General features: G+C 44.0%; 1 protein-coding gene across 5 annotated transcripts in view; it reads right to left on the bottom strand.

Moving 5' to 3' along the window:
* Positions 1-26,309, bottom strand: part of chd9 (chromodomain helicase DNA binding protein 9) — a 169,384-nt gene that overhangs the window by 142,393 nt on the left and 682 nt on the right. For 3 of the 5 annotated variants that reach the window (XM_079497542.1, XM_079497544.1, XM_079497543.1), the window contains exon 2: positions 18,218-20,019. In XM_079497542.1, coding sequence (XP_079353668.1) covers positions 18,218-19,906 — 1,689 coding nt within the window. In that variant the 5' untranslated portion in view covers positions 19,907-20,019. Of the gene's footprint in view, positions 1-4,611; positions 4,703-18,217; positions 20,020-26,309 lie in introns of those variants that run through there. The other 2 variants (XM_079497547.1, XM_079497546.1) reach the window with 2 other exon arrangements.

The raw sequence follows: 26,309 nt of genomic DNA, 5'->3' as shown, positions 1-26,309 counted from the left end.
TGCCGTCTTGGCCGTACCTTAAAGGTGTAATGAAACGGAAATGGTGGACATTTTATTATGAAGTTTCAAACGGTTTCAAGTTGAAACACCGGTCTGAAGTTTCTGAACCAATCAGAGCGTCGCATCCCTTCAGGCGATGGGACGGTAGCTAGGGACTGTTGCTATGCTATACGCAGCAGCGTGGTGTGTGTTTGTTTACAAATCAAATAGACGGCCAACTGTACCAGTTTACTGTTATGTGGCTTATTTCTACCCTATAATGTTTTCAGATACATATTTTAGCGTAATGATTAAGTTGAAACCGAGTAATACACTGTCTGGATGTTATCTGGAATGGGAATAAAAACGGAGGATTTCTGTAATCAATAGCAGCTGTGCTGCACGGATGCGCACATATGGAGAGGATACGGGTGAGCTTCATTTTGATTGGCTTTTATCGATGTTGGCCTCGACACGTCATCACGCAGCACGTTTTCGTTTTCAGGAAGTAATAAAAAAAATATTTGTATGGACTTTTGAAACACAAAAATGAGAATTTTCCCATTTTTTTGGCATCCATTGTTAGGTATGCTCATATGATGACCACGGAGATGGTCTAAAAGTGTGAAAAAAGTATTTTTCATTTCACTACACCTTTAAAGCTACCTGATATATGGCAAAAGAAATGGTTATGGCAAAACTTAACTTAAATAATAATCACTATGGGTCCATAAAACATTTATTCAGCTCTTTTTTTTAAACACTTTATTTTTATTTTTTAATGCATTAATTGCATACACTATTAGTATTCGGTGATATATTTTCTGCCTATCCGGGCCGAAACCGAATAGGCCGAAAATGCATTTTTAGCCATTTTCTGCTGAATATTTTCTGCGTCCGAATATTCGGTGCATCATCGCCCGTCTACCGCAGCCTAATGGTCTCCTATGAATACAATATTAGGGGGGCTACACTTCCTGGCCCTCAAGGAAGCTTTGAGAAGGAAGAGAAGTGGTCACGTGACTGGGCTGCGCCATGACACTTTCATGGGAGCCAAACTCACACCGGAAGTGCAATGAATACATGGCAGTGAATGGAGCCGGCTGGACCAGCTCATAACAAATATTAGTTATGAACAATTGAGACCTTTGTCATATAATCGGTTCAGGAATATAAAAGAAGACATATCACAGGTTGTTTTCTAATTACTTGCTTTCCGATGTGCACAGAGTGCACAGTATATAATTTTATCTGAGGATCTAAACAGCAGCAGGTATCGTTTCTGGCTCCGAAGCATCGCAAGATTTGGCTGCCAGACAGGAAACGGTGGGAAGTCTTGCGATACTTGGTACGTTCAGAAAGGTACTTTGTGCTCTTTAGATACCATACCTCTATAAAAAGTACACAGTGTACACATAGAAAAGCAACACAGCAGACAATAATGTGTTACATGTCTTCAGTTATTTTCCAGAAGTGATTACTTTACAAAAGGTCTCAGTCATTTATAAATAATGTTTGTTCATGAGCTGGTCACTGAGCTCTCATTGACTCCAATGCATTCTGCTAAACTTCCGGTATTTGGCTCCCATGAAAGTGTCCATGAAAGTGTCATGGCACAGCCCAGTCACGTGACCACTTCTCTTCCTTCTCAAAGCTTCCTTGGTTGCCCTGGGATCTCTTCTTCTACTGTGGTATTTCGCGCATTTGACTGGCACTGGCCTCACGATTGGTTTAACTATGTTTTTTCTTCGTCATAAAAACTGTGAACCTTGCTAGTTTTCATATACTATCAAGCAAAACGTTTTAGCCTCATGGGCCGAATTTGCCTGGCAATTGCCCACGTTTGTACAAATGTTATGTTGATGCTGATGAAGCCATATTTGCTCAGCCCTTGTGAGCAGTAAACCAAATGACAGGGTTCAGCGAAGTAGGCCTACAGCCGTCTTCACAGCATTAAGCCAACCAAGAGATGAGCAGCGCTTCATGACATGAATGTGAGGACAGGTCCCGGTTGCACTACGCTTACAGTTGGAGGCCATCGATATTGTCCTTTTCTTTTTGCTGAGGTTTGCGTGATCTGCGCAAAAGGACAGTTAACCCATTTTGGGCGGGAACCCCTTTTGGTGTTTTAAACATTGTTATAATTTAGCTATTGAAAAATAGCAGATCTACAAGCTCATAGCGTGCCACCGAGTGGCGCGCTACGAGCTTGTAGGTCTGCTATTTTTTTTAAATCGTGAAAATATTTATTTCAGAAAACTGGAGGATTTAGAAGGATTTTTTAAAATTTTGAGGTCAGGCCTAAATGGTTCAAATGATAAGGGACAATATCGGTGGCACCCAACTGTAACATCACACACTGCATTCAAGACACGCCGGCGGTTCAAGGTTGAGGGGCAGACTAATGGGTCGCTTTGTGCAGTTGAAGTGAACCACACAAACCCTCTAGCACAGTGGTTCAGTTGAAGTGAACCACACAAACCCTCTAGCACAGTGGTTCACAAACCTTTTCATGTCAAGGACCGCCAAATTGACACTTATCATGCCTGCGGACCCCCATTTGAAAAGACATGCCAGGGACCCCCATAAGAGAAGATTTTTACGGCTCTAGCAGTGATTCTCAACCATTGTAATGGACTCAGGAGCCTCAGTTTGGCATGCAATATTCTACGGACCCCCATTCTTTTTTTAACAATGTATTTATTTTCCTTTTTTACACACAAATGACAACAACAATGAACAGTACAAGACAATTACTGATATAAAGAAAGCAAAACAACAATAACCAAAAAAAACAAAACAAAACAACAACAACAGCACTACTCCTCTTCAGCTCCATCCATTAAATGTGACAAATTATTGTTCTTTATGTATCTTATAAAACGACCCCACACCTCCTGAAACATTTCTTGTTCGTCCTTAAGAATGTATGCAATCTTTTCCAAAGGTAAACATAAAGACAATTCCCTGAACCACTGTGTAATACTTGGTTTGTCTGGCTACGGACGGACCCCCATTTAATGGGATTTCTATCTCTGAGATCCCAATTTATATTGTAAAATCAATGTTAATTTAACTCTGAGAGTGTACAAATGGAACCAAATTAACCCGTTAGGGTCCATTTAGTTCCATTTCTACACTCTCAGAGTTACAGACCAATGGGTCCATTTCTACACTGAGTTACAGACCAATAAGGGCCCATGCATTTGGTTCCAAACTATCATTTAGCTGGGGACCCCCTGGAACTGCCTCAAGGACCCCAGGGGGTCCCCCGAACCCCACTTTGGGAACCACTGCTCTAGCGTCCTCATTCGAAATAGATGAACAGTCGGCCAAAGTAGCAGATCTCCAACCTTACAACGCGTCACATTGCCAACGTGATGTAAGCTTACAGATCAGCTATTTTAACAGAAGAGATTTGGTGTGGAGCGAAAAATGAGGGTGGAAAATACCACAAAAAAGTTCTCAAAAGGACACTTTTCAAATGGATATACCGGTATATCTAAAATAAATAAAAGGAACAGATGAAACGTGTCCTTGCGGGTCCTCCAGCCCCAGTGGGTTCTCCAGTGAATCTGCCAGGTAGGGGCGGTGCATTTTGTTTTGTGTGATGCCACAACTACCTGATTCCCCGGCATACTATTCCATTTTTCTCACCATACCTCGGTGGGATTGTGCAGCGGCATGCATGCCGAGTCAGGCTACAGTACACAGTGAGTGATGGTCTGGAGTGTCTAAACACTGAACTTTAGTTGAATGCATTATTTGTCCTTCTCTCAGGACACTGAAGGTTGTGAAACAGAACTCAATGCTAAACTTTTCAACAAATCCTTGATTAATGACGTCTGCGTCCATGGAAACTGACAAACCAGACGTCTTCCTTCCTTGAATCAACTGAGAAAACCTGTTTGAGCTAGAAACAAATAAGTAACCTATGAGGCAACTGCCATCTCTGTGACAACACAAACTAATCAGCAACCGACATTTAAAAGTTCATTCAAAATCAAAAAGCACTGTAATGTGGCACGGCCGCTGTGTGTCTGTCAACTGTGTGTCAACCGCAAATACAAGGACAAATCTAACCTCCGGCTTCCTGTCCCACATGTCTTTTCTCTGCTCCACATTTGGGACATTCATGTAACGTGGTGTTTAGTGATTCAGTCCCATGCTCAAAGCTGACTGGTGTGTCAACCATAAACAAGGACAATGCCACAACCCCCATTTCACTTCCTCTCACTTATTCATGCTAAGTTGAGGCTAACAGCTGACCAGGGCTTCATCATCAGCTCTATCCTTCAAACTGTGTCCCGGGTACAAAACACTTAGTAGCCAGACGGTGGGCTTGTCTTTCGCTTTTCCCCCCAGGTCTTTCTGTCAGCAACAAGGTTAACCTGAGGCCACAAAGCCTCTCATTCAACACACACACACACACACTCTCATTCAAAACACACACACGCACGCGCGTGCGCGCAGGGGGGGGCATGTATTGACAGCCGAAATCACACTCACCCCAAACCCAGCACGCCCCCCCCCTCCCAAAAAAAGGAAAATAAGAGAGTAGAGTGAGATGGGCACAAAGACCGAAAGAAAAGTAGAATAGAGAGCGAGAGAGAGAATGCTTTATATTCTGACCTACTGTGTAGTTTTGGGCTGGCAGCGTTCCCACATGCTCCCAACAGACTCAGTCCAAGTTCAACTCTCTCCACTTCCTACTCCTCCCCCCCCACCCTACATCTCAATGCCCCACCCACCCTAAGACCTCCCCTTCCTGCCCACCCTGCACCAGCCTCTCTCTGACTTCCTGTTGCTTTGACCCCTTACTTATCCCTGCCTCCTTTCTGGCAGCTCTCCAAACAGACAGACAGATGAGACCGGATACTGACAGGGAGCTTGTGTGTGTGTGTGTGTGTGTGTGTGTGTGTGTGTGTGTGTGTCAGACAGAGATAGAGACATACAGAGAGGGAGCACGAGGAACAGAGAGGACTGAGTGTAAAGCAGGGAGTGGATGAGAGAAAGATAGACAAAGAGAGAGAAGCACAGAGAGATGCATGGAGAAACAGCACAGAGAGAGAGAGAGACTGAAAGCAAGTGACAGAGACACTATGTGCGTGTGTGTGTTTTTCCGTGCGTGCGTGACGACGTGTGACTGTGGCAGCCTATCACGACACAGCCACAGTGGGAGAAGGTTTCCCAGCGGTGGGGGCGGGGGGAGTGGCCGGCCCTCCCCCTTCCGAGGAGTGACGTGGTGTCAGGTTTCAGGGCTGGCCGTGGAGCTGCCTGACTGCCTGTCTGCCTGTCTGGCTGGGAGTTATATAAACCTTACTGTGGAAGGTTAGGAAGCGACAAAGCCAGCAATTCAGTGTGCGTGTGTGTTTGTGGGGGTGGGGGTGGGGGCTGGGGGGGCTAGACAGACACCCCCCCCCCCCCCCGACCCCCTGAGCTTGACACGCACATACAAAACACACGCTCATATTATGGTGTCACCCGCCCACACAAACAGATACACACACACACACATACACACGCACGCGCACACACACACACTCCACCACACAGCCCGGAGGCCAGTGGAAGGGAGCGAGGGGAGAGTGAGTGGTGTGGTGCTATCCAGTGAGAGAACAAATCCCAAGCCAGTGCCGGCTGATGCAGGCAGGCAGGAAGCAGACACCTGCTCTGTCTCACTGTCGGGGGCCTGTTAGCGAAATACAGCTCAGTCTTCAGGTCTGCTCCATTCTGGCACACACATATTTCTATTTATTTAACCAGGTGGTGCCTTTGTAGACGTGCAACAATACTGACCAAAAAGAAGGGAGAGGAATTACGAGAATACTATGAGCTGTACGTTGTATCAGTATTTGTATGATATGCACTGTTTTAGCACATCACAAATAATAACATTCACAAATATTCGCTAATTAAAAATGGAGCATAGCATTCGTTCATGCAGGACACAGGAGTCTTGCACGCCTCAGCTGTAATCGGCTGTCAGTCAGCTGATTGTTTCAATCAGCCTAGCTTCCTATTCCCCATTCACAGGTCTGCTGGTCATGACGTCACACTCCTATACCATAATCAGATTGGTTCCTTTAAATATGGCTTTGCTTTTAGATCTCTGCTTGTCTTGCTGCCTGCTTCGCATCCACTGCTGCTTAGCTGCCTCCTCCACCCCAGCCTCCACCTTTTGATCATGGCATAGGCGCAAATACTTTATTTTATGTCTGCTGATTCAAGCTAAATATTGCGTATGTATTACTATTGTACCCCTATAGGGGTTTTGCATAACATGCCATAATTTTGCTTAACATGGTGCTTAGAAAGAAATAAGCCAACAACTCAGAGAGCGGAGCCTTTAACACCAAGTTTAACTGTATCCCATTTGTTGCAATAAATGGTTAATCTACATTGTCGTGAGTGTTTCTGACTGAAGCCGTTTTATAGAGGAAAGTAACCAAACTATATTTTTCAAGACAGACCTGGCCAGCATTATCAAGACAACATAGATGAGACCCTTTTATTTTTCAGCAGCCATCAAAATGGCCATCAAAATACAACCTTCAATGCAATAATGAAACAATAAATGCTTCAAACATTTTGCTTAGATATTTTTTTACAAACATAATATTCATGCACAAAAGCTATTCTATAATCTGCAATAAGATTTAGTAAAAATCATTGAAAAAACTAAAACCCAGCTTTTATTTTATTTCATGACCTGCATTAACTACAGCTGGCAGTGTACAATAATTTTACAACAATGACAATTGGCAATTTCATATCATCATCATACAGGCAACACAAACTGCACCAAATGAAATACACGTGTGAAAATGAATTAATATCTAAAGGATATCTAAAGGAAAGACTTAATTTACAATGTGACTGTGTCTGATATGTTGCCACGTGGGAAGCACCTGACCCCACATGAGATTACGTGAGACTGAACATCAGCTTAGAAAAACGGACAAATCAACTATAGTCCAGTCTGTCTGACGTTGCTTACATTGCAGGGCCATACAATATTAAATACCGGTATGTGGTTCAAATATTCTTGGAGCCCCCTTCGGCATGAAGGAATTGTGGGGGATCAACTGAGATGATGAGCACAACAGGAGCTATACATTATGCAGTCCGAAAGCATGGGCAAAGGATGGGCTACTACATGTATTGATCAATATATATATTTATCAAATACTGTGCAGAATAAGAAGAATTCTGCACAGTAACTTAACAACATCACAACAGTTAGCCTACTTTTTGGGTCCATTGGTCACAGTGGCTATTGGCTAATACTGTACATTCACATATTTGCACATATTTCACAAGCCAAATATGATTTATAAATAAAAAATAACCTCTCATTGATACAGTAGCCATTTACCTGACAGTGACAAACTATGGTAGGCAAACTTCCCAGCAACTGTCAACGGCATTGTACCGGTGGCTCGTATTTCCTACCATGCTTAACATTTACCTATATGGTGAGGCCCGAGTTATCAGTAAAGTGATTGCATGACTTAGGCAATAACACAATAGGGATGAATACAGATGGACCACAGAAAAGGTGTTCGGTGGTGTGGTGTTCGGTCAGTGTGTTGCTGTTGCCTCTCAGACTTTCAAAGTTATTTCTTTCTTCATCCACATACAGTAGCTCCGTTCAGAATATAACTACATGCATAATTAAGAGGTCAAGAACACAAACACGAGAAAAGCTTATCACTACATTGTGGGAGGCTTTGTCGATCATCATATCGCCCCAAAATAAATGCGGGAGACACACTCCTCTCCTCCACCACCTCCTTCGCCGTACCAGACAAATACAACAGGGTTTTTCGAGTCCAACAGTCGAGCCACATGCATAAAGTCCAGTAGCCAGTTGCCCAGTTCATGCGCGTAAATACTGTGACGCAGACAGCACAATGACCGCCATCCCGTGTTGAATGATAAATACATACAGAGATGCAATCTATCATCAATCAATCAATCTATCATCTACAGTATCTATCTATCTATCTATCTATCTATCTATCTATCTATCTATCTTATATAATAACATTACTTTTGTGCCCAACCCAACTTCCCAAGATCATCCGTTAACAATTCCCTCCCAATCAATGTGATCTATATGGCATTACCCACACTGTACATCATTTCCTGTTCATATATTAGAACGGGTAAGGCAGTAGTATACAACAAAACTGCAAAGTTTGCCAACTTCAAATAAAATTGGCAACTTGGCTAGTATATCCACAAAATACAGTAATTACTGAACAAATATTCTTAGGATGATTCACACCAGCTTAAAGTGCTGGCAGTATTTATTTTTTGTATTGAGAAGTGGTATTTTATACTACCTTTTTCTAAACATAATTTATCCAGGCAGAGGTTTGCTGAGCAAATATGCTTTTCCACAGCACTGCCTTCTTTCACAGGATAAGTTCAGTTGGTTGGTGGTTAAGTGCCTTGCACACTCAAGGAGGTAGAACAGTTGTTTCAATGCAAGTGCAATAGTCACATTGATTGCAAAGGACGCAATGTAAAGCTAATTGCTTAGTCACTTAAGAAAAAACTTTGCACTGCTTGATAGAAGACAAAAACTAGAAAAGGCGAAGGTGTTTCCCTTAAGTGTCAAACACAGAATTTCATGCATTTTTAAATAACCTTTGAATATTTCAAATATTTCAAACATTACAAGCTTGCTGTTTTGACTGTTTTAGAATGTTAAAAAGGCAATGAATTAATGGTTTAAAATCTCTGGACACTGGTCACTTGAAAGCTTCTGTTTCGCACCATCACAAGTTACACACAGTGGTATTGGTTACACTGGCACTGCAGGCTCACACAAAGTTGATGCCAAGAAACATCCCGAACATTCAATACAGGCGGAAGGCAGGCTCTCGGATACTGGCACTGACAGACTACCAATTGGAATTGGCCATAAGTTAAATTACTGAAAAGTATTATTTTAGGAAATGGCTTTGCTACAATGAAGGGAAACCTGGTCAATACCTTTAATATTATGTTGATCATGGGACTTATTAGGCTGCATTTATGTCCAAGTACATAACTAGAGAGTTATACTTACTTATACCCCCTCTAAAATCAGCATTGCTTTTTTAAGGATCAGGTTGTTTTTTCGTCTGGTTGTCATGAATAGTATTATAGTAATACAAGTGCAGATCTCTTTGTTACACTTATTGTTACAATTAGTTGTCTCTCCTGTCTGCATAAAAATCAATCAAGGTTTTCATTTTAAAGAAATGTAAATATATTCCTCTCCGGTCCACAAACAGCATGCTCCACGTGAACAAAGCCGCTCTCTGTGGAGAAGTCAGTCCGAGCAAAAATGTGAACAGTACTAGTCCAACTAGAGCTTGGCTGAAAATGTCTGTCATCACATCAGCACAGACTCCAGTAAGACAGTGAGGGGGAAGAGAGAGCATGTTCGCTATGAATAAGCAACACAATACGAAGTTATTCTCCATGGAACCCACTGAGGACACATTTAATTATTTCAGTGACAGTGTCTGTAATTCAGTACAAATGGTGTATATTCATTTTCTTCCCTCAAGAAATGAAAATATTTGGCTTTCATTGTGTAGTGTTACTGTTTAAATTCTTTCAGTCGACTCAGTGACACCCACAGCAACAACACCAGAGAGAGCGTCCATGATCTGGTACCACCCAAATTTAGAACAAACATGGGAAAGTGAGAAATGACAGAGTTGCCGTGTGGGGGTCCCCGGGAGGTCCCCGGAACATCCAGACCCCCAGGAACGCGCCCAGTGGGGCGGGCCGGTTCCGGCGAGCCGCCCCGCGTCCGAAACGGTTGAGAAATGACAGTTACCGTGTGGGTGTCCCCAGGGGGTCCCTGTACTGTACTGTACTGTACTGTACTGTACTGTGCTGTACTGTCACACCCGAAATCATCATATATACAGTTAATATATATGTGTGTGTGTGTGTGTGTGTGTGTGTGTGTGTGTGTGTGTGTGTGTGTGTGTGTGTGTGTGTGTGTGTGTGTGTGTGTGTGTGCGTGTGTGTGTGTGTGTGTGTGTGTGTGTGTGTGTGTGTGTGTGTGTGTGTGTGTGTGTGTGTGTGTGAGTGTTAGGCTGCTCATACCCAGCCAGCCAACCAGGGACACAGCCAGCTAGGCAGCCAGAGACACACACTTAAAAACAGCTCAGTGGCCTTGTGGTTAGAGTGTCCGCCCTGAGACTGGGAGGTTGGGGGTTCGATTCCCGGCCAGGTGACGGTCAAAGAGACCCAGTGCCTCTCTGCTTGGCACTCAGCATCAAGGGTTGGATTGGGGGTAAGTCCCTACTCCCTGCGACATACTAGCGTGACGTCATGTCCAGGGGGTGTACTTGTACCCATCAAGCTGCCTCACGCTACAGAAACAGGAGATAGGCTCCTGCCCTATGGCCCTATGGCTTACTTACTTACGTACTTAGAAAACCAAAAGGGGAGTTAAATGTAATGATGACATGTATTAGTGTTAATTTTTGTATGCTATGTTGATGAATTGAATACATAGGACCACAATGTACATTTCCATTACCTTTTTAGCTTTAATGTCTGACTGTACCACACACGAGCCGTTTACATTTCTGACCAATAAATCAATCAATCAATCAATCTGTATGACAAATTCACAATATTACTGTACTGGGACGTGTACACATAGGGACACACAGCTCCATAATGGAGCGGCGGCACCGCTCGAAAAATATTCCAAAGTGGCGATCAGAGCGGAGGAGGAAAGCGCCCGCACCGCACCATCGCTGCCATTGTAATGCATTGGGCCTCAATTTCCCTTAACCATTTACCCCATTGATTTTACTCTGATTTCTCACTTGTAAGGCACTCAGTCTGGATAAGACTGTTTGCTAAAGGCTTAAATTAGAAGAAAAAAACACACGTTTTGATACTACTCTATTCTGTCCAAAACTCACACAAAAATCAGTACATATCACTCAGATTTTTCATATATCATTCCGATTGGCTATGATTGCCTTCCAAAGTGAAAAATGAAGATAAACTGCAAAATTGGAATCACACATTGAGGGGCCTCTAAACCAGTAGCCTGGTATCCAGACTGATTCACTATGTTTATCTTTTTCTCACTTCCAGTCTGGCCTATTTGTCCTATTTGACTTTTATTTCAATGATGTCGGCAAGTCTGTTTGTTCACAGAGATAGGAGGCTTGCCAGACTGTGAACACTACGTGAAAAGAGGAGTTAACGGGCAATTATGGGCACTAGATTTGCCCGTAAACCTCAAGCATATACAGTAATATACAGTAATATACAGTAATATACAGGTGCGATGGTACAATTCGGCAGTTTACCGGAGTTTGACGAGTTTAACGTACAATTCGGTAGTTTACCGGAGTTTGACGAGTTTAACGGGAGTTTCCTATAATATACACATCCGTATTCCATGCTTTTTGCGCAGTGGAAGCTGCAGGGGTTTGATAGTCCCCACAGTTTGCCTGTAATTGGCTTCAAGCATAGACTATCGTTCTATTTCGCTTGGAGAACAAGACCGCCCCCCCCCCACCCCCCCCCCCCCCCCAAGTTCGAGCCAAGCGTTGCCTAGCGACCGGGAGCCCTGCTTTGCGGTAAATATGAGCGAGATGATTATTAATTAATACAAAGCTCAAAAACACGTTCTTCTGCCAAAGACGAGTTGGACAACTTTTTTTTTAGCAAAGGCCTTCACTGCCAAGGATGAATTGGACGAGTTATTATTTTTTGTTTTTTTGAGGTGGGGAATCAAATGTCAACGAACACCACTAATAGTGTAACAACACCAGAGTTGCAGTCCCACAGGAAACGGAACTAGACACGATCGCAAAATCCCATCAGTTCCCATTAGTTTAGACAGTATTTGGTTTAGAGTTAGACTAGTCATTGGTTAGACCAGTCATTAGTCCTACAACTATAATCTATCTCAAACCCTCACCCTAACCCTAACCTCCCACGGGGCAGCACACCTAAACCTAACCTTAACCCATGACTAACCAATGACTAGTCTAAACTAAGTATGCACCCCGAATAGGGATGCTAGGGTTCATGTGATCAGCAACTACTACACCATCATAATGTATGAATTTCAACAAGTGTACTACATACGCAACGTGCATGGATAAAGGATGCTTTATGTTAGTGCCTCATCCCACTCAACCTTTGAAAACATAGCAAAGCAGGCGGCACAAATCAATCTTGATCTCCCGAGAACTGGCCACAGCTGCATGTGGAACGTCAGGACAGTCAGAAATCCTAATTAGCCACATACACTGTAGGGGAGTGAAGAGTGAGCAGCCCTCCCCCGATGCCTTGCCTGTTCAGCAAACACACCATCAGCGGGCTCTTCACACACCAGTGAACATGAATAGCGCAGTCAGCCAGTAGGCATCAACACAGGGCTAGATGTTGACACAGACAGGGAGAGGTCTCAGTCTACACGCATACAGTTTTCACCGCCCTATACTTCAATTAGGGCGTTTGTGGGGCGGCCAAATAAGGCCGATTGGGTGTACAATCTACTGTCCACTACTACCAGCACCAAGCAGCATTGTTGTCATCTACGTCAGTGGTTCTCAAACTTTTTCATGCCAAGACACCCAAATTGACCACCATCTAAACAATATTTGACTTCACCAGCCCAATGAGAGAAAAGTATCAGAATGCCTATTAAGATAATAGGTGCATTATAGACATTTGTAGAACTAAATCTAATCTAACAACAAGAATCCTTTATGGGAAATTGGGGGTCCCTGACCCACAATCATTTTCAAATAGGATTTGGCGATCTGATATATGAATTTGGGGATTCATGACATGAAGGTGTCTGAGAACCACTGTGTTAAGTTGTCAAAAGCAGGACTCATTTAATCATAATATTGGCTACTGTACTGTGGCAACTAGTGAGTCATTGCCAACAGAACAATGAGTATTTATGGGATTTGATGTACTGTAACTATCCCTTATGCTATTAACTGAGGGTAAACTACGCAAAGACCTGGTTGACACGTTAGAGGAAAGCAGGGTTTTGTGGGAGAATGTTAAATGATGTTCATTGAGGCCCAGAACGCAGGCGTGGCAGCGGTCCGGGCACCTAGGCTACAATGTAGCCTGACAGTGCGTTGTGGGTTCGAGTCTCGAGTCCACAGCCTTTGCTGCATGTCACTCTCTAATCTCTATCTCTCTCCCCATTTCCTGTCAGCCTACTTTCCTACCAATAATAGAGGCAATAAAAGCCCAAAGTAAATCTTTAAAAAATATATATAGATGTTTTAGCTTACTAAAACAGCATCTTTTTGTTAGGTGAAACCTGACAAATGAAAGCTCATGAAATGTAGACGACCTAGTCATCATAGTAGCGTCCTCTTCGTGATTGGTTGCCCATCGTAGTAGCGACCCCCTGATTGGCTGCCTCTGGCCAATGAGACAGCAAGCAATGGCAAATATCCCTGGCAGCCACGCAGGCTGCAGACAGTGCAGAGCAAAGCAGCAGAGCAGATCACACTCACGGGGAAGAGCTCACTCCAAGTCCCCGACACGGTGCATACTACAGTTATTTGACACGTTTGCAATGTTCACGTCACTCGATATAACTTCAACCCAAACGCAGGTGAAACAGCGCAGCACAGCCAAGATAGGGGGAGACAGACAACTCACAGCTAATGTTATGAGCCAACTGCATGGACAGCAGCAGCAAAGCCACAACAAAACACAATGATTGAACCACGAACATAAAGTCGGAAACGAACGCAAACAACGGCCGCGAGGTTCTGACACAGAAACATACACGTTACGGGGGGTGAAAAAAAGAACTCAACGGAGACAAGAACACAACGGAGACAGCGCTTCTTTCACCTGACAAAATATGACTATGTAATCATTTGTAATACTATGTCCAATGTATGGGACCGCATAGGAAGAGCCAGTTGAGTGGAGTGTCAATAACTTCTGAACACATGTACGCTTGTTTGTTGTAGTAGCAGACATTTGTGTTTCTTTTTAACACAACCTTTAAGTGCCAGGGGGTGGACACCAGTTTTGGTCCTGGGTGCCACTGTCCCCATTATAAATAAAAGAAAGAAAATGTAATTCTATTGTGCATGTCATGTGCATGTCATCACCTGCACACCAGATTAGAGGAATTTTCAAAAATATGGATTAAAAAAAAAAAAGGGGGAAAAAATTGGTTTCTCGTTGGTGGCAACCAGTACATGGTTAGATTCATCTCGTGATCTCGTGGGTGGCACCTTAATACACTGACTGCAACATGGCAGTTACTACCATCACTGTCGCATGTAAAACTTCAATACTGTCTGTTACTTATATCAGGAAATGCAAAAAAAGAACTGTGTTCCAATTGCTCTAATGTAGTTATTATTTAGTCACAAACTATTTTTTATACTTTTCATTGGTTAAATAGTTATAAAACCAAAGTTAAACCACTTTCAACCTGGTGTCCCTATTTTGGTCATATGAATATCTCTCTCTAGGTCGTCCTCAGACGAGCCGTCCATCGTCGCTTGCAGTCATCCCGGCTCTCCATACATCTGGCCAGTTCGTAGGTACTTTCCACTCCTGCATCGTTTTTGAGTACATCCACATATGAACGTATGAATTGGGCCATATTATTATTTTATTTTATTTTATTTTATTTTATTTAGAGTAGTAATTTTAGCCCCTTTTTTCTCCTCAATTTGGTCATGCAAATGAATTCCCCCACACACACACATTTCTGTGCTGTAACTGCACTGTTCCTACTAACTCACCTGCCAGAGAGGAGCCCCCAGGTTCTGTCCCAGCCCGTAAGTGTATAAGTGCAGTGACAAATGCCCCTCCCTGCCCCGCTTCACTCCCCCAAACCGTGGTGGATTTGAACCCCTGGGCAGTTACTTGACCACTGCACCACCCGAGCGCCCATACCATGGCAATGTTAAATACTCATTTCTGATATAAATCAAAATTTTAGTAAGGTTTCAGTCCTTCCACAGCTTTACTGATTTCCATCATAATATAAAAGATTATTATTTCAAAAAGTTAAAATATATGTGAAAGATTGTATGTTGGAGGCACTACTATGGCCTAGCAAGTAAGTAAGTAAGTAATGAGCCTATCTCCCGTTTTTGTAGCGTGAGGCAGTATGATGTACAGTTACAGTACACCCCCTGGACATGACACTAGTATGTCGTAGGCCGGAGGGAGTTACCCCAATCCAACCCTTGATGCTGAGTGCTAAGCAGGGAGGCAATGGGTTCCATTTTATAGCCTTTGGTATGACCCGGCCGGGGAATCGAACCCCAACCTCCCAGTGTCAGAGTGGACACTAACCACAAGGCCACTGAAAAGGTATGGCCTATTGGCATTGGGTAAAATTAATGTGGTGCTGATCGGTACAGCAGTTTGCGAGATTAGCTCTGCATACAGACCGCTCGGTTAGATACTCCTGCTGAGCAATGTCGTACTAATAAAACGAATGAATTCCCTAACATGACACAAATATGTATTTGTAAATTGTAAGTTGTCATGTGCAGCCAGCTAGACATGGGCAGCTGGCTGTGAAAAATGTGTGGTCTAAAAAAATGCTTGCTCCATACTGTGACCTATGCCATGTTAGCATGTCCTTAAAATATAACATGAACTGTCCCACACGACACAGACATTGAAAATGGAACCATATTTTGGCGTAGGCTAGGCTAGGCAAGTCATATCCGACCAACACATTGATGGCTAGGCCTGGAATCGTACCTGGCTGGGACAACTGGGGACTGCAGTTCTCAAGGCAGGCTCTCTCACCATTCAGCATGACATTTTCATGTCAGGAACCCACACATTAGGCCGACGACAGCCAAGTACTTAAGGCGAGTACCACATAGGCTCTGATGCCTAATAGAGTCCGATGGGTGAACCTGTGCTGAACCTGTGCTGCATGTCAGCTGCATGTCAGTGTATAGGCAGAAAAAGCACCAAAAGACCCCCATTTGAAAATGTTGTGCTAAGGAGTCTGGACCCCCAGAATCTCAAAAATAGCCTACAAGCTCACATTGCATTGTGAGCTTGTAGGCTATTTTTTGAAATTTTGGGGGTTTTACATAAAGTATAATTATGTGAAGTATACAATATAGGGTTAAAATGGTTAAACAGATTGTGATGCAATATTAATAAAATATTTTGTAGGGGCCGTCCTGGAACCCCCTCTAGGACCCCCAGGGGACCCCGGAACCCCACTTTGAGGACCAATGGGTTAGGCAGTGCTCATGCTTGTGCGTGGTGCTGCTGCTTTGCCTCTGAGCTTGGAGGATGCTACAACATTACAGGCCAACTGTGCTCCAAGAACCGCCTCAAGCCTGTCACAGCCAGCTAATGCATTCTCCCAACCTCCCCCTCCATCTCTCTCTGTCTCTCTCTCAGTTCTCTCCCTGTCTGTCCCTCAACCCCTCCCCCGCTCTCAAGTGCTCTCCTTCACTGAGCTCTCTCTCTATCTCTCTCTATCTCTCTCTCTCTCTCTCTCTACCGCCACTCTCCCCCCACTCACACGTGCGCACACGCTTACGCACACACAAAGTCACATGGAAACCGCAATAGCGGCCACACAACATCAAGCGAGGGAACAAGCAAGTGAGCGAACAACCTCCCCCCACGCACTGCTCTCCAGCCGGGGCAGTGTGCAAGTGCCTCTGGCTTGCCCTGACCCACATCTTGATATAGCCCTAAGTATGCTTACAGCTAAGTCCTGGTGAAGACGCTCCTGCCACTCTCAGCCTAATCAGTCCGACCTCCTGTCGGCTCGCGGGGTGGGTAGACAGGCCAGGCAGATCATTATCATTTTCACCAGGAGGTTCCCAACGCCAACCTCTCCGCCCTCCCCCACTTAAGAGCACACCACCACTGATTGCAGGTTCCCACCAGTCAGTCCCGCACCATGCTCTCTATCTGGGCTAGTTAGTTAAACATTACATGGGTGACTGGCTGCCCTCTGTCATACATAGCACAAGGAGAGCCCTCTTTTCCCTCTTCCTATTCCACTGTTAGCTGTATTAATTTAGCAAACGCACTTGTAACGACTAATTTGTCCAGTCGTTCAACAAGTAATTATCCCTGCTCCGCTCTGATTCCAATGATTAGCCTTATGCTGGGGTGAACCAGAACACAAGTGGCTTTCATATACTGTACATACTGTATGTGAAACTCAGCTTAGATAGCAATATCAATATCTCAGCTTCAACACACTGGAACATGTATGACTTTACATAAAGATACTGCATGGCCTTGGGGGGTATTGCATGAAAAAGTGAGAAGCACATACAGTAGTAGCAGTGCATGACAGAGCGATACTGCATAACAAGTCAGCAAAAGCCTCCTTAAGTCTGAGTTATACTTTATTTTTCATAATCAAATACTAGGTAACATCTGTCAGCATTGTTAATAGACAAGTACACAGGGCAAGAGCATAAGGTGCATGACATTATTCTCATTCTAAATCGAGTGGCAAAGCAACAGGCAAAGTGAGTTTAACATTGTTTAATGCAATCAGATATGACTTTTCTATGTGGAAAAGTCATATCTGTGTGGGCTGTCAAGGCCAGAAAGTAGTTTTTGCCACTCAGTAGGCGTTCCTGCATAACTTCCTGGTTTGATGATGATGTCACGCGCATACCCTCTATACACATTATGCTCCTTATAACATCCAAAACAAAATGCTGTTTCGGACAGACTTTCCAGTTTACAGACAGTCAGGACATCTGGGGGGTAAGAGTTCTGAGGGAAGGTTCTGAGACCAGCCATCAAAAGTTCTGAATGACGTCAATTTGTAGTTATAACCAACTTTCCAAAAATGTCAGAGGGAGCAGTGTTGTATTGTATGTAATGTATTGTAAGTGTAACATACTGTAGCAATGTGTGTGTACTGTAATATCATGTGTGTGTAAAATTACTGTAGCAATTTGTGTGTAACATACCGTAGCAATTTGTGTGTAACATATTGTGTAACAATTTGATTGGTAGGTTGAGGTTCTAATTAGTTGTCTAAAAAAAGACTACTGGTCACAGTCAGAGGGTGACAAGTTCTGACAACAATAACATGCGCCTGCCGTGGCCAAACCATTGAAAACTGCTGAAAAAGGACACAGTGGTGTGATCGTGTACTTAGAAACTACAATTTCAGCCAATACATCCGTTACAGACAACAACAAAAAACATCCATGTGTTAATTCATTACCTTTTCTTCCTGGTAATCCAAAAGTGGGGGCTTCCTGTCCTCCCCTTCCTCCTGGCTGCCGTCCCAGGAGCAGTTAGACTCATCCTGTTGGCTGAGTGCAGCTTCCAGCTGGGGCAACAGGTCAGGCAGCAGGTCAGGAGCCTCCAGGCCCTCAAAGTCCCTGCCCTGAGCCTCTGCTGACAGTGACTCCATGCCCTGGTATCCATTAATAGTGGTGGTGGAGGAGGTGGTGATGGCAGGGACACTGGCTGTGGCCCCACAGCTCTGGGGCTGCTCAGGGGGCAGCTGGCCAGCTATGCTGGGGTAGCCGCGTATATCTTGACCAAACATTTCAGTGGAGCTGTAGCTCCCCGGGGTCTGTCCCGAGCAGTGCAGGGGGCGATAAGGACATTCCTTGGCCTGGCTGACAAGGGCCTGAGGTGGCTGCTGTTGAAGGCGATGGCCCATACTTGGTGGGGCTGTAAAATCACACCCAGGCCCTGACAGCTCAGGCACTGTGGAAGTATGGAGAGCAGTGGTGGTGGATCTGGGTACAGAGGCTGAGGAAAGATTCTGCTGACTCAGTCTGGGTATTTCAGGCTCTCCTGGGTAGGCAGGGTACTGAGAGGGCTGGTAGGCTGTGGCGGAGGTTACGGAACATACCGGTAGGGTGTGAACCATAGACGACGACTGCATGGAAAAGGACAGGCTGGGGTCTTCAGGTCCCGACCCGGGGAAAGTTTGACCTCCCCTTGCCAACTGGTAACCACCTTGCTGCTGCTGATGCTGTTGTAGAGGAGTCAAACCAAGAGAGCCATTCTGACTCTCCATATATGACTTATTGGGAAGATCACCGGATGTAGGCTCGGCTCTGGAGTGGAAGCGAGCTCCTCCTATAGTTAGCTGTTGTTGAATCAGTGGCTGACTGTGGTGTACTTGGCTCTGAAGATGGCTGCCTGGGTGAAAGGGAAAGTTGTGATGCTGCTGCTGTTGTTGTTGTTGTTGTACGGCCAGGGCCTGAGGGTTCATTTGGTGATGCTGACGTTGGTTCATGATCTGCTGATGGTGATTTTGCTGTTGATGCAGTTGTTGTAATCGCTGTTGTTGCTGTTGTTGTTGTTGATGACAGGGGTGGTGTTGCTGCTGTTGTAGTTGTTGCTGTCTACGCTGAAGTTGCTGGTCGTGAAGCTGCTGCTGATGATGTTGATGAAGCTGCTGTGGCTGCTGCTGCTGTGGCTGCTGCTGCTGAGATAAGGGGAGGTACATATTCCCATTCTGGTCTTGGTTTCCCCACATAGGGCTGCCACTGTTACAGAACATCCCATTACTCCCAGGCTGGGGAGCTTGTGCAATGGAGGTGCCATGATACTGACCATGTTGCTGTGCCATAATGCCACCTCCTCCTGCTCCGTCACTGGTGCCCCCTGAGCCATGAAATGGCTGGCCCATGGGGATTTGAGCCTTGATGGCGTTATAGTGACCCAACTGCTGTTGTTCGTAGCCATGAAGGGGCTGCTGGGAGGACGTTGAGGAGGTTGGGGGCATCATGCCTTGGTGACGTTTCCCTGGTCCAAGCGGCTCTACTTGGAGGGGCTCAAAGTCAGCACTGAGGTTCAGTTCGTCCACTAGTGATGGTCCTGAGGCGAAGCCCTCCTCGTCCAGCCCCTCCAGCCCTCCAACAAACAGGTTGGAGTCATCAAAGAAGTCCATGGTGGCAGAGACTGGAGGGCCAGACTGCAGCCCTCTGAGAGTCACCGATCAAATCCAAGCCAGGGTTGGGGATCACCGCATCTATGGAGCTACAGTAGATCCATTATGGGGCCCTGCATAGAGAGAGAGAAATATAAAAGTTCAAAGCAATTCCTTATCAGAACAAACTGGTGTATAAGGTCCAATTTAAGCTCAGGTTAGGTTAGGCAGTATGAAAACTGCTTATCAGACTAAACCACTATGGAAAAATAGTTTAGTGCAGGTCTTCCCCCGAAACCAATATTGTGCAGTCGAATTTGTGATTAGGCGTGTCAGTCCATCCTTCAAGCACCCTCTTTTTTTTGTAAATCTTGTCTTTTCTTCTTTTTTGTTAATAGTTGATCACAGTGTATTTTCCCCAACTGTGTCGTATCACTGTATGTTAACAGAGGTCTGTACTACTCAGTCAGCAGCAAGCACGACCAGAGTCAACAGAGGCTTCCAAACAGCCAGATAATGACTAGGTCAGGAAGGTCTGACTCTGAAATACGTTCAGCAACATCAATTACCTATTGGCAATTGCTTTACCACGTGCAGCAAAGAAGCCAACAGGCAGCCACCAGGCAGGTGCCTCTTCCTGTTCAAAACACACACACCACCACACTTGCATAACTCACCACTGTGAGCCTGCCTGCTAGCGTAGTATATGTGGGAGGTTGCACACACACACACACACACACACACACACACACACACACACACACACACACACACACACACACACACACACACACACACACACACACACACACACACACACACACACACACACACACACACACACACACACACACACACACACACACACACACTCACACGACGATGGCACTGCTAAGGGAAGGGTGGGTGGGATATAGAAAATAGCCACCAGGCAAATGCGTAATGCTAGTAAATTTGGACTAGACTTTTTCTAATTTTGTCAACATGGGCCCAGCATGACAAAACATTCCATCTTGCATAAATACATGCTTTAATGTTAAAGGGGTTTGAAACATGTGATGAATTGACGATAGCATTTAATGTAACTTTCCAAAGTCTAGTATAGGTGACGCAAATGTACCCCAGCCCATCTGGTGTGTAACATACTGGGGCAACCCCTGTCTAAGTAAACTGTGTCACTAAGCAGCAGCAAAGGAAACCCCAGGTAACATTTCAAACCATAATTAGTTCTGTAGCTATAAGCAATAATATGTCAAAGTTTTAATGACCTTTTTTTTTTTTGTATTCAGACAGCCAGCAATGGGTAAAACGCTCCCAAAAAAAGATGTAGTCTCTGTGACACATCTAGGGGCCACAATCTGCATTCAAAGATGTTCCTAGAAGCTTTGTCATTGGTCGAAAAAAAACCCGGTCGCAATGACTAACCAATCAGGAAGTAGACAGGCAAATCGACCAATGACAAAGCTTCTAGGACATTTTTTTAATGCAGATTGCGGCCCCTAGATGTGTCACAGAGACTAAATTTTTTTGGGAGCGTTCTACCCATGTCTAGCTGTCTGAATACCAAAAAAATAAAAAATAAAAAAGGTCATTAAAATGTTGACATATTATTGCTTATAGCAGCTTTAATGTGAGCAACAGGTTGAAGAGATAGTTTTCGAGAAATGATGAGTGATGGCAGCTTCTCAACAGGACCGGTCACAGAGAATAATTATGCAGAATTGCCAATTCCTCTGGGGAAAGTCTGATCTGTCAATAGAGATACAGAAGGTGTACACTACACTGTACAGTACACAATAACATCCTCAGTGGTCATTTGACTCAGAGTGTTAAACTAACCACTTTCAAACAGGTGTCCCTATTTTGGGCATGTTATTATAAGCGAAAGTAAAAAATCACACCCGTGTGAACTGAGTGGTGCTTTGCGCAATGCGCAATGCATATAGTGTGCGCAGAGTTGACGGCCAAGTTGATCGAGAGGAAAGGCTTGAGTGAGCTGATGGCATTTCTTGAATCATCTTGGCCGTCAACTACTGGCCAATAACAGCAGGGCTCCGGTGGGATCCATAATAACACAAGTTATAAATAGACGCCGACGAGAGACATGCAGTGTGCATAGAGATACACACTTGTACTGTTCCCTTTTATGACATTACAGTAATGTTTATAACGTTTTTGAAAAATCCATTACAGAAATATATGTATAGAAAAGAATCATAGCCTTTTTCGAGATTTTCAAGATTTCTCGACTTCTATTTTTGAGGGGCGCTAGCCCCTCCTATACACAGCTTTTGACCGCACAAGTCTCAATATTTGCCACTGACAATGAAAGGAAACACACACATTAGGATGGCACGCGCAAGCCCACGCACACGCACACACACACACACACACACACACAACGTGAATTCTCCATTCATTGTCAATGGGAATTTAATGTTTGTGTTGGACGAAAATAGCCGATTTGCTCAGACACATATTTTATTTTATTATTTTTTTAAGTGAAGAATTTTAACCAATATCTTTGCTTCTGGGGGTCCCTCCCTGGAACTAAATATTTTGAGATGCGGATCCGTGGCCAAATACATATCATTTGGGGGTTCTTGACATACGTTTTTCAGAAAACGGTTTTGATTTAGAATACATTTTTAGAATCGGCATCAGGTCTTAATAGGTTAATCAGTGTAACTGTGATCTCTCTCACTGTGATTACACTGAAGTGCCAGTCTCCACCACTACCCGCACATCATCTCTGTTAAGACCACAGATGTGTTGGTATCCGCTGTGGCACAAAGGTCCACCAGCAAGCTGAATCTATGGAAGATTCAAGAAGGGTGCTGATTTCCCTTCTAGTCATTCTATGGGCCATAATATTTAAACTCAGGACTTGTCAAAGTATGCTAATTAGACACACAGTATTGTAGCCTAGGACCAGCTCAGTGGTCTTGTGGTTAGAGTGTTCCCTGGCCAAGTCATACCAAAGACTATAAAAATGGTACCCAATGCCTCCCTGCTTGGCACTCAGTATCAAAGTTTTGTCAAGTCCCTGTGACATACTATAGTCATGTCCAGGGGGTGCACTTGCACATGAAGCTGCCTCATGCCACGGGAACAGGAGATGGCTCTGTTTATTATAGGCTCCTGAGCTGGGCCTCATGGCTCTGGAACCGCTGTTTCCATAGGCTACTTTCTTACTATTACTTATCGTATCCTAGGCTTGACAATGCTACAATGACTTCTAGCACCAGCGCTGCGGTCTAGCTGGTGTTTTGTTTTCATACCACCATCTACCTTGGGGAACTGTCAGTAAGTTATGAAGGTATGAACAAACGCATACCACCCAAGCCTAGTCAAAAAGGTTTGAACGCCATGTTTGATTGATAAACAGTATCCTGCCAACGTGTCCACACACAGGTTGCTGCACCCCTACATGCTCACATATTACTCCAGACCAGAGTATCAGTGAAATACCATATAAAGACACAAAGGCTGCAGCACTGATCACCAATCAGCCAGAGGACAATTTGGGCATTTAACAGCTGCTATTATCCAGAGTGACTTGCAAAGTGCAAAATCAGAGTAAGTAACTATACTCAAAATGTCAACCTTCATCATGTGATGCATCATGTGTGGATTACAGACCATATCCACATGATTACTGAATAATTGTACAATACCGGTATATAAAAAGGTGCATACTATGGAAGCCAGGCAAAACTGTCTGTGCGTGTGTCACGCTGTGACACCACCCGCCCGCCACCAGAGTGCAGCTGTATCACACACAAAAAATACACACACACGCGCACGCACGCACGCACTAGCAACACACAGTAGAAAAAAGAAAAAAAAAAAACTTTAAAAAAAGAAAACATTACAAAATAAATAAAAAAGTACGTAATTTATTCTAATTGTTGTTATTGCAATTTACGAGCTGCGTTCGCTTCCCGCGTTTGCGCGTCTTGTCTATTGTCTATGGTGTCTATGGACTATGGTGATGGATTTCCTTGTGGAAGAACAGCATTTCTTCCCTCCAACTGAGTTCTGAGCTTCTGACACTAGTAGAAACCGTGTCAAAGCACATTAAAGCTATTCCAGTGGCTCCTGTGGGAAACAGGCTCTGTTGAGAGTTGCTTTCATTCTCGCCATTTCCCGTGTGGTTTCATTAGACTACAGCGGTGTGTTCTAGGATTTTTCGGAGAGTATATTCCATAATATTATTCACTCCCACACGCACTGCATGTGCACATGTGTGGTCACTGAATGAAATAACCACTCTAGGCCCTGACGGCTGGTGTAGAGTCTAGACGTCCGGGCACCTAGGCTGCTAATCCAGCCTGACAGTGTGTTGCAGGTTCGAATCCTGTTCCCAACAAACTTTGCTACGCTTCATGTCATCTCTCTCTCCACATTTCCTGTCAGTCTACTGTCCTATCAAATAAATCCATAAAAAATAAATAACCACTCTATTGTTAATGTATAAATTACTTTGAAACTCCAATGGCAAGTGGCCATTATCACCTCAAGACAGTAGCCTGCACACGCCCACACGCCCTCACCTCGGACACCACATTATTTGTCACATGAAAAGGGCTATTTGAACTGAAGTCTACATTATTGCTGTCCCCCGCCCCTCTTCCTGCGTATCAGATATGCATACTTTTAGTGGACAGTATATGCATTTTTTCAAATATTCTTGGATGGTGGTACTGTATACTACTATGTACTGTATATAGCGTAACATGGTAGAACACACCACTGAGACTACTAGAGCCTCTCTAGAGTAGTTCTCCTCAACTGGTTTCACACACTGCTCATTGCCATGGATTGAATATGATGCGAGGAGTGAAAATATGAGCTACATAATACCCTATTCCTTGAATAAAAATTGCCAGGTCACTCCTGTAAAAGAGTGGGGTTTGCATAAATTGTCCTTTGCACACAATCCTATCTAAACATCTTATAACACTGTGATAGCAAATTAATTGATCTTCATTGAACTACACCATGTTTTGACATTTTAAACAGAAAAACTGTTGACTAATAAACGCACATGGGATTACTTGCCAATTATCTCAAAACTACCTCTGAGCAATTTGCTACTTTCCATTTTCATTAAGCCAACTGAAGCCATGACACCCATTCTACATGTTTAGGACCAGAAAGGCCTCATCAAGGATAGTTGCATCTCACTCATTGTTGACAAAATACAAAATAAGTAAGTTTGTGAATGCCATTCCAAACACAGAGTCTCTCAAAATGTTGTCCAACCACACTTTTCCTTAGTTAACAAATACTGACGAATAGCAACGCACCATGACACACCTGAATCTGGGTCCCACAATAGCCTGTCAGGAATGCACTGTGGCTTTTGTTCTCTACCACCATTGGCATTACAGGTTCTTTGTTTACTGTCCATTTTGGCCTATTGAACTATCATATCTGTGGCCTGAAGTGGAACTCTTTGGCCACTTGTTTATTTTTTAGCATGCCTGGATGCTCAAATAAATAGGCGGTGTCCTGAAGCCTTATCTTACCCCGTAAATAAAAATACAAGATAAACGCAATCACTGGCCAGCCAGACAAACAGACATTAATACAACTTATATGAACATAGTGGTAGTGAGCCAATTCAGCTAAATAAGCCTTGCTTGATTGCTAACAGCCAGCCCATAACCTAGTGGCCCCTAGTGAGACTGGGGCCTCAGACTGAGAAAAGTTGCCTACTGTACATAGGCGGTTTCTCTCACTTTCTGCATTATCATTTATAAGGCTAAATTCACACATTCTGGAGTCTATGGTTTTATATGCTTTAGTTTACATATAGAATACCAGAAATGGCAGGTGGCGTCAGGTCAGTGTATTCACTTCACAGTTTCCCTTGAACTTCACTGGAGTTGCCATGAAAGTGGAGCTTAAGTAATCCAATATTTTGACCTTTGTAAATGTAAAATAATTTCGTCAGACTTTCTCAGAAGTTCAGAACATAACCAGGGGAAATTTTGCCTAACCTCTGATTTTAAGATTTCAAAGGAGGGGGTTGCCCCTCCTTTCCTTTGTGCCTGTCGTAGGCTAACACTAATCTCACCTTCCACAAGTATCCTCTTCATCTTCTCAAAGCAAATGGCCTCAGACGGTACCTACAGGCATTTAATAGGCAACCTTTTAGCGTTACTTATCGGAGAGAGAGAGAGAGAGGAGGTTGTGGCAGCCAGACGTACGAGACGCGCTCCCTGCCTGCCTCCGGTAAAAAGAGAATGTTCGTCGACTCGAATATCAAGAAATAAAGAAATAAAAAAGAAACACGCGTGGCTCATTAGTTTGGATTTAAGACGCGTGTGTTTGCTGTTAAGAGACCGGCACCGCACGTGTTCCTCCTCCTTAAATCACCACTTTATTTATGAGGAGCCACGGGACTCGAACGCTG

This window comes from Electrona antarctica (genome assembly GCF_951216825.1).
Source record: "Electrona antarctica genome assembly, chromosome: 3".
Lineage (NCBI taxonomy): Eukaryota > Metazoa > Chordata > Actinopteri > Myctophiformes > Myctophidae > Electrona > Electrona antarctica.
This window is presented reverse-complemented; position numbering and strand designations above follow the sequence as displayed.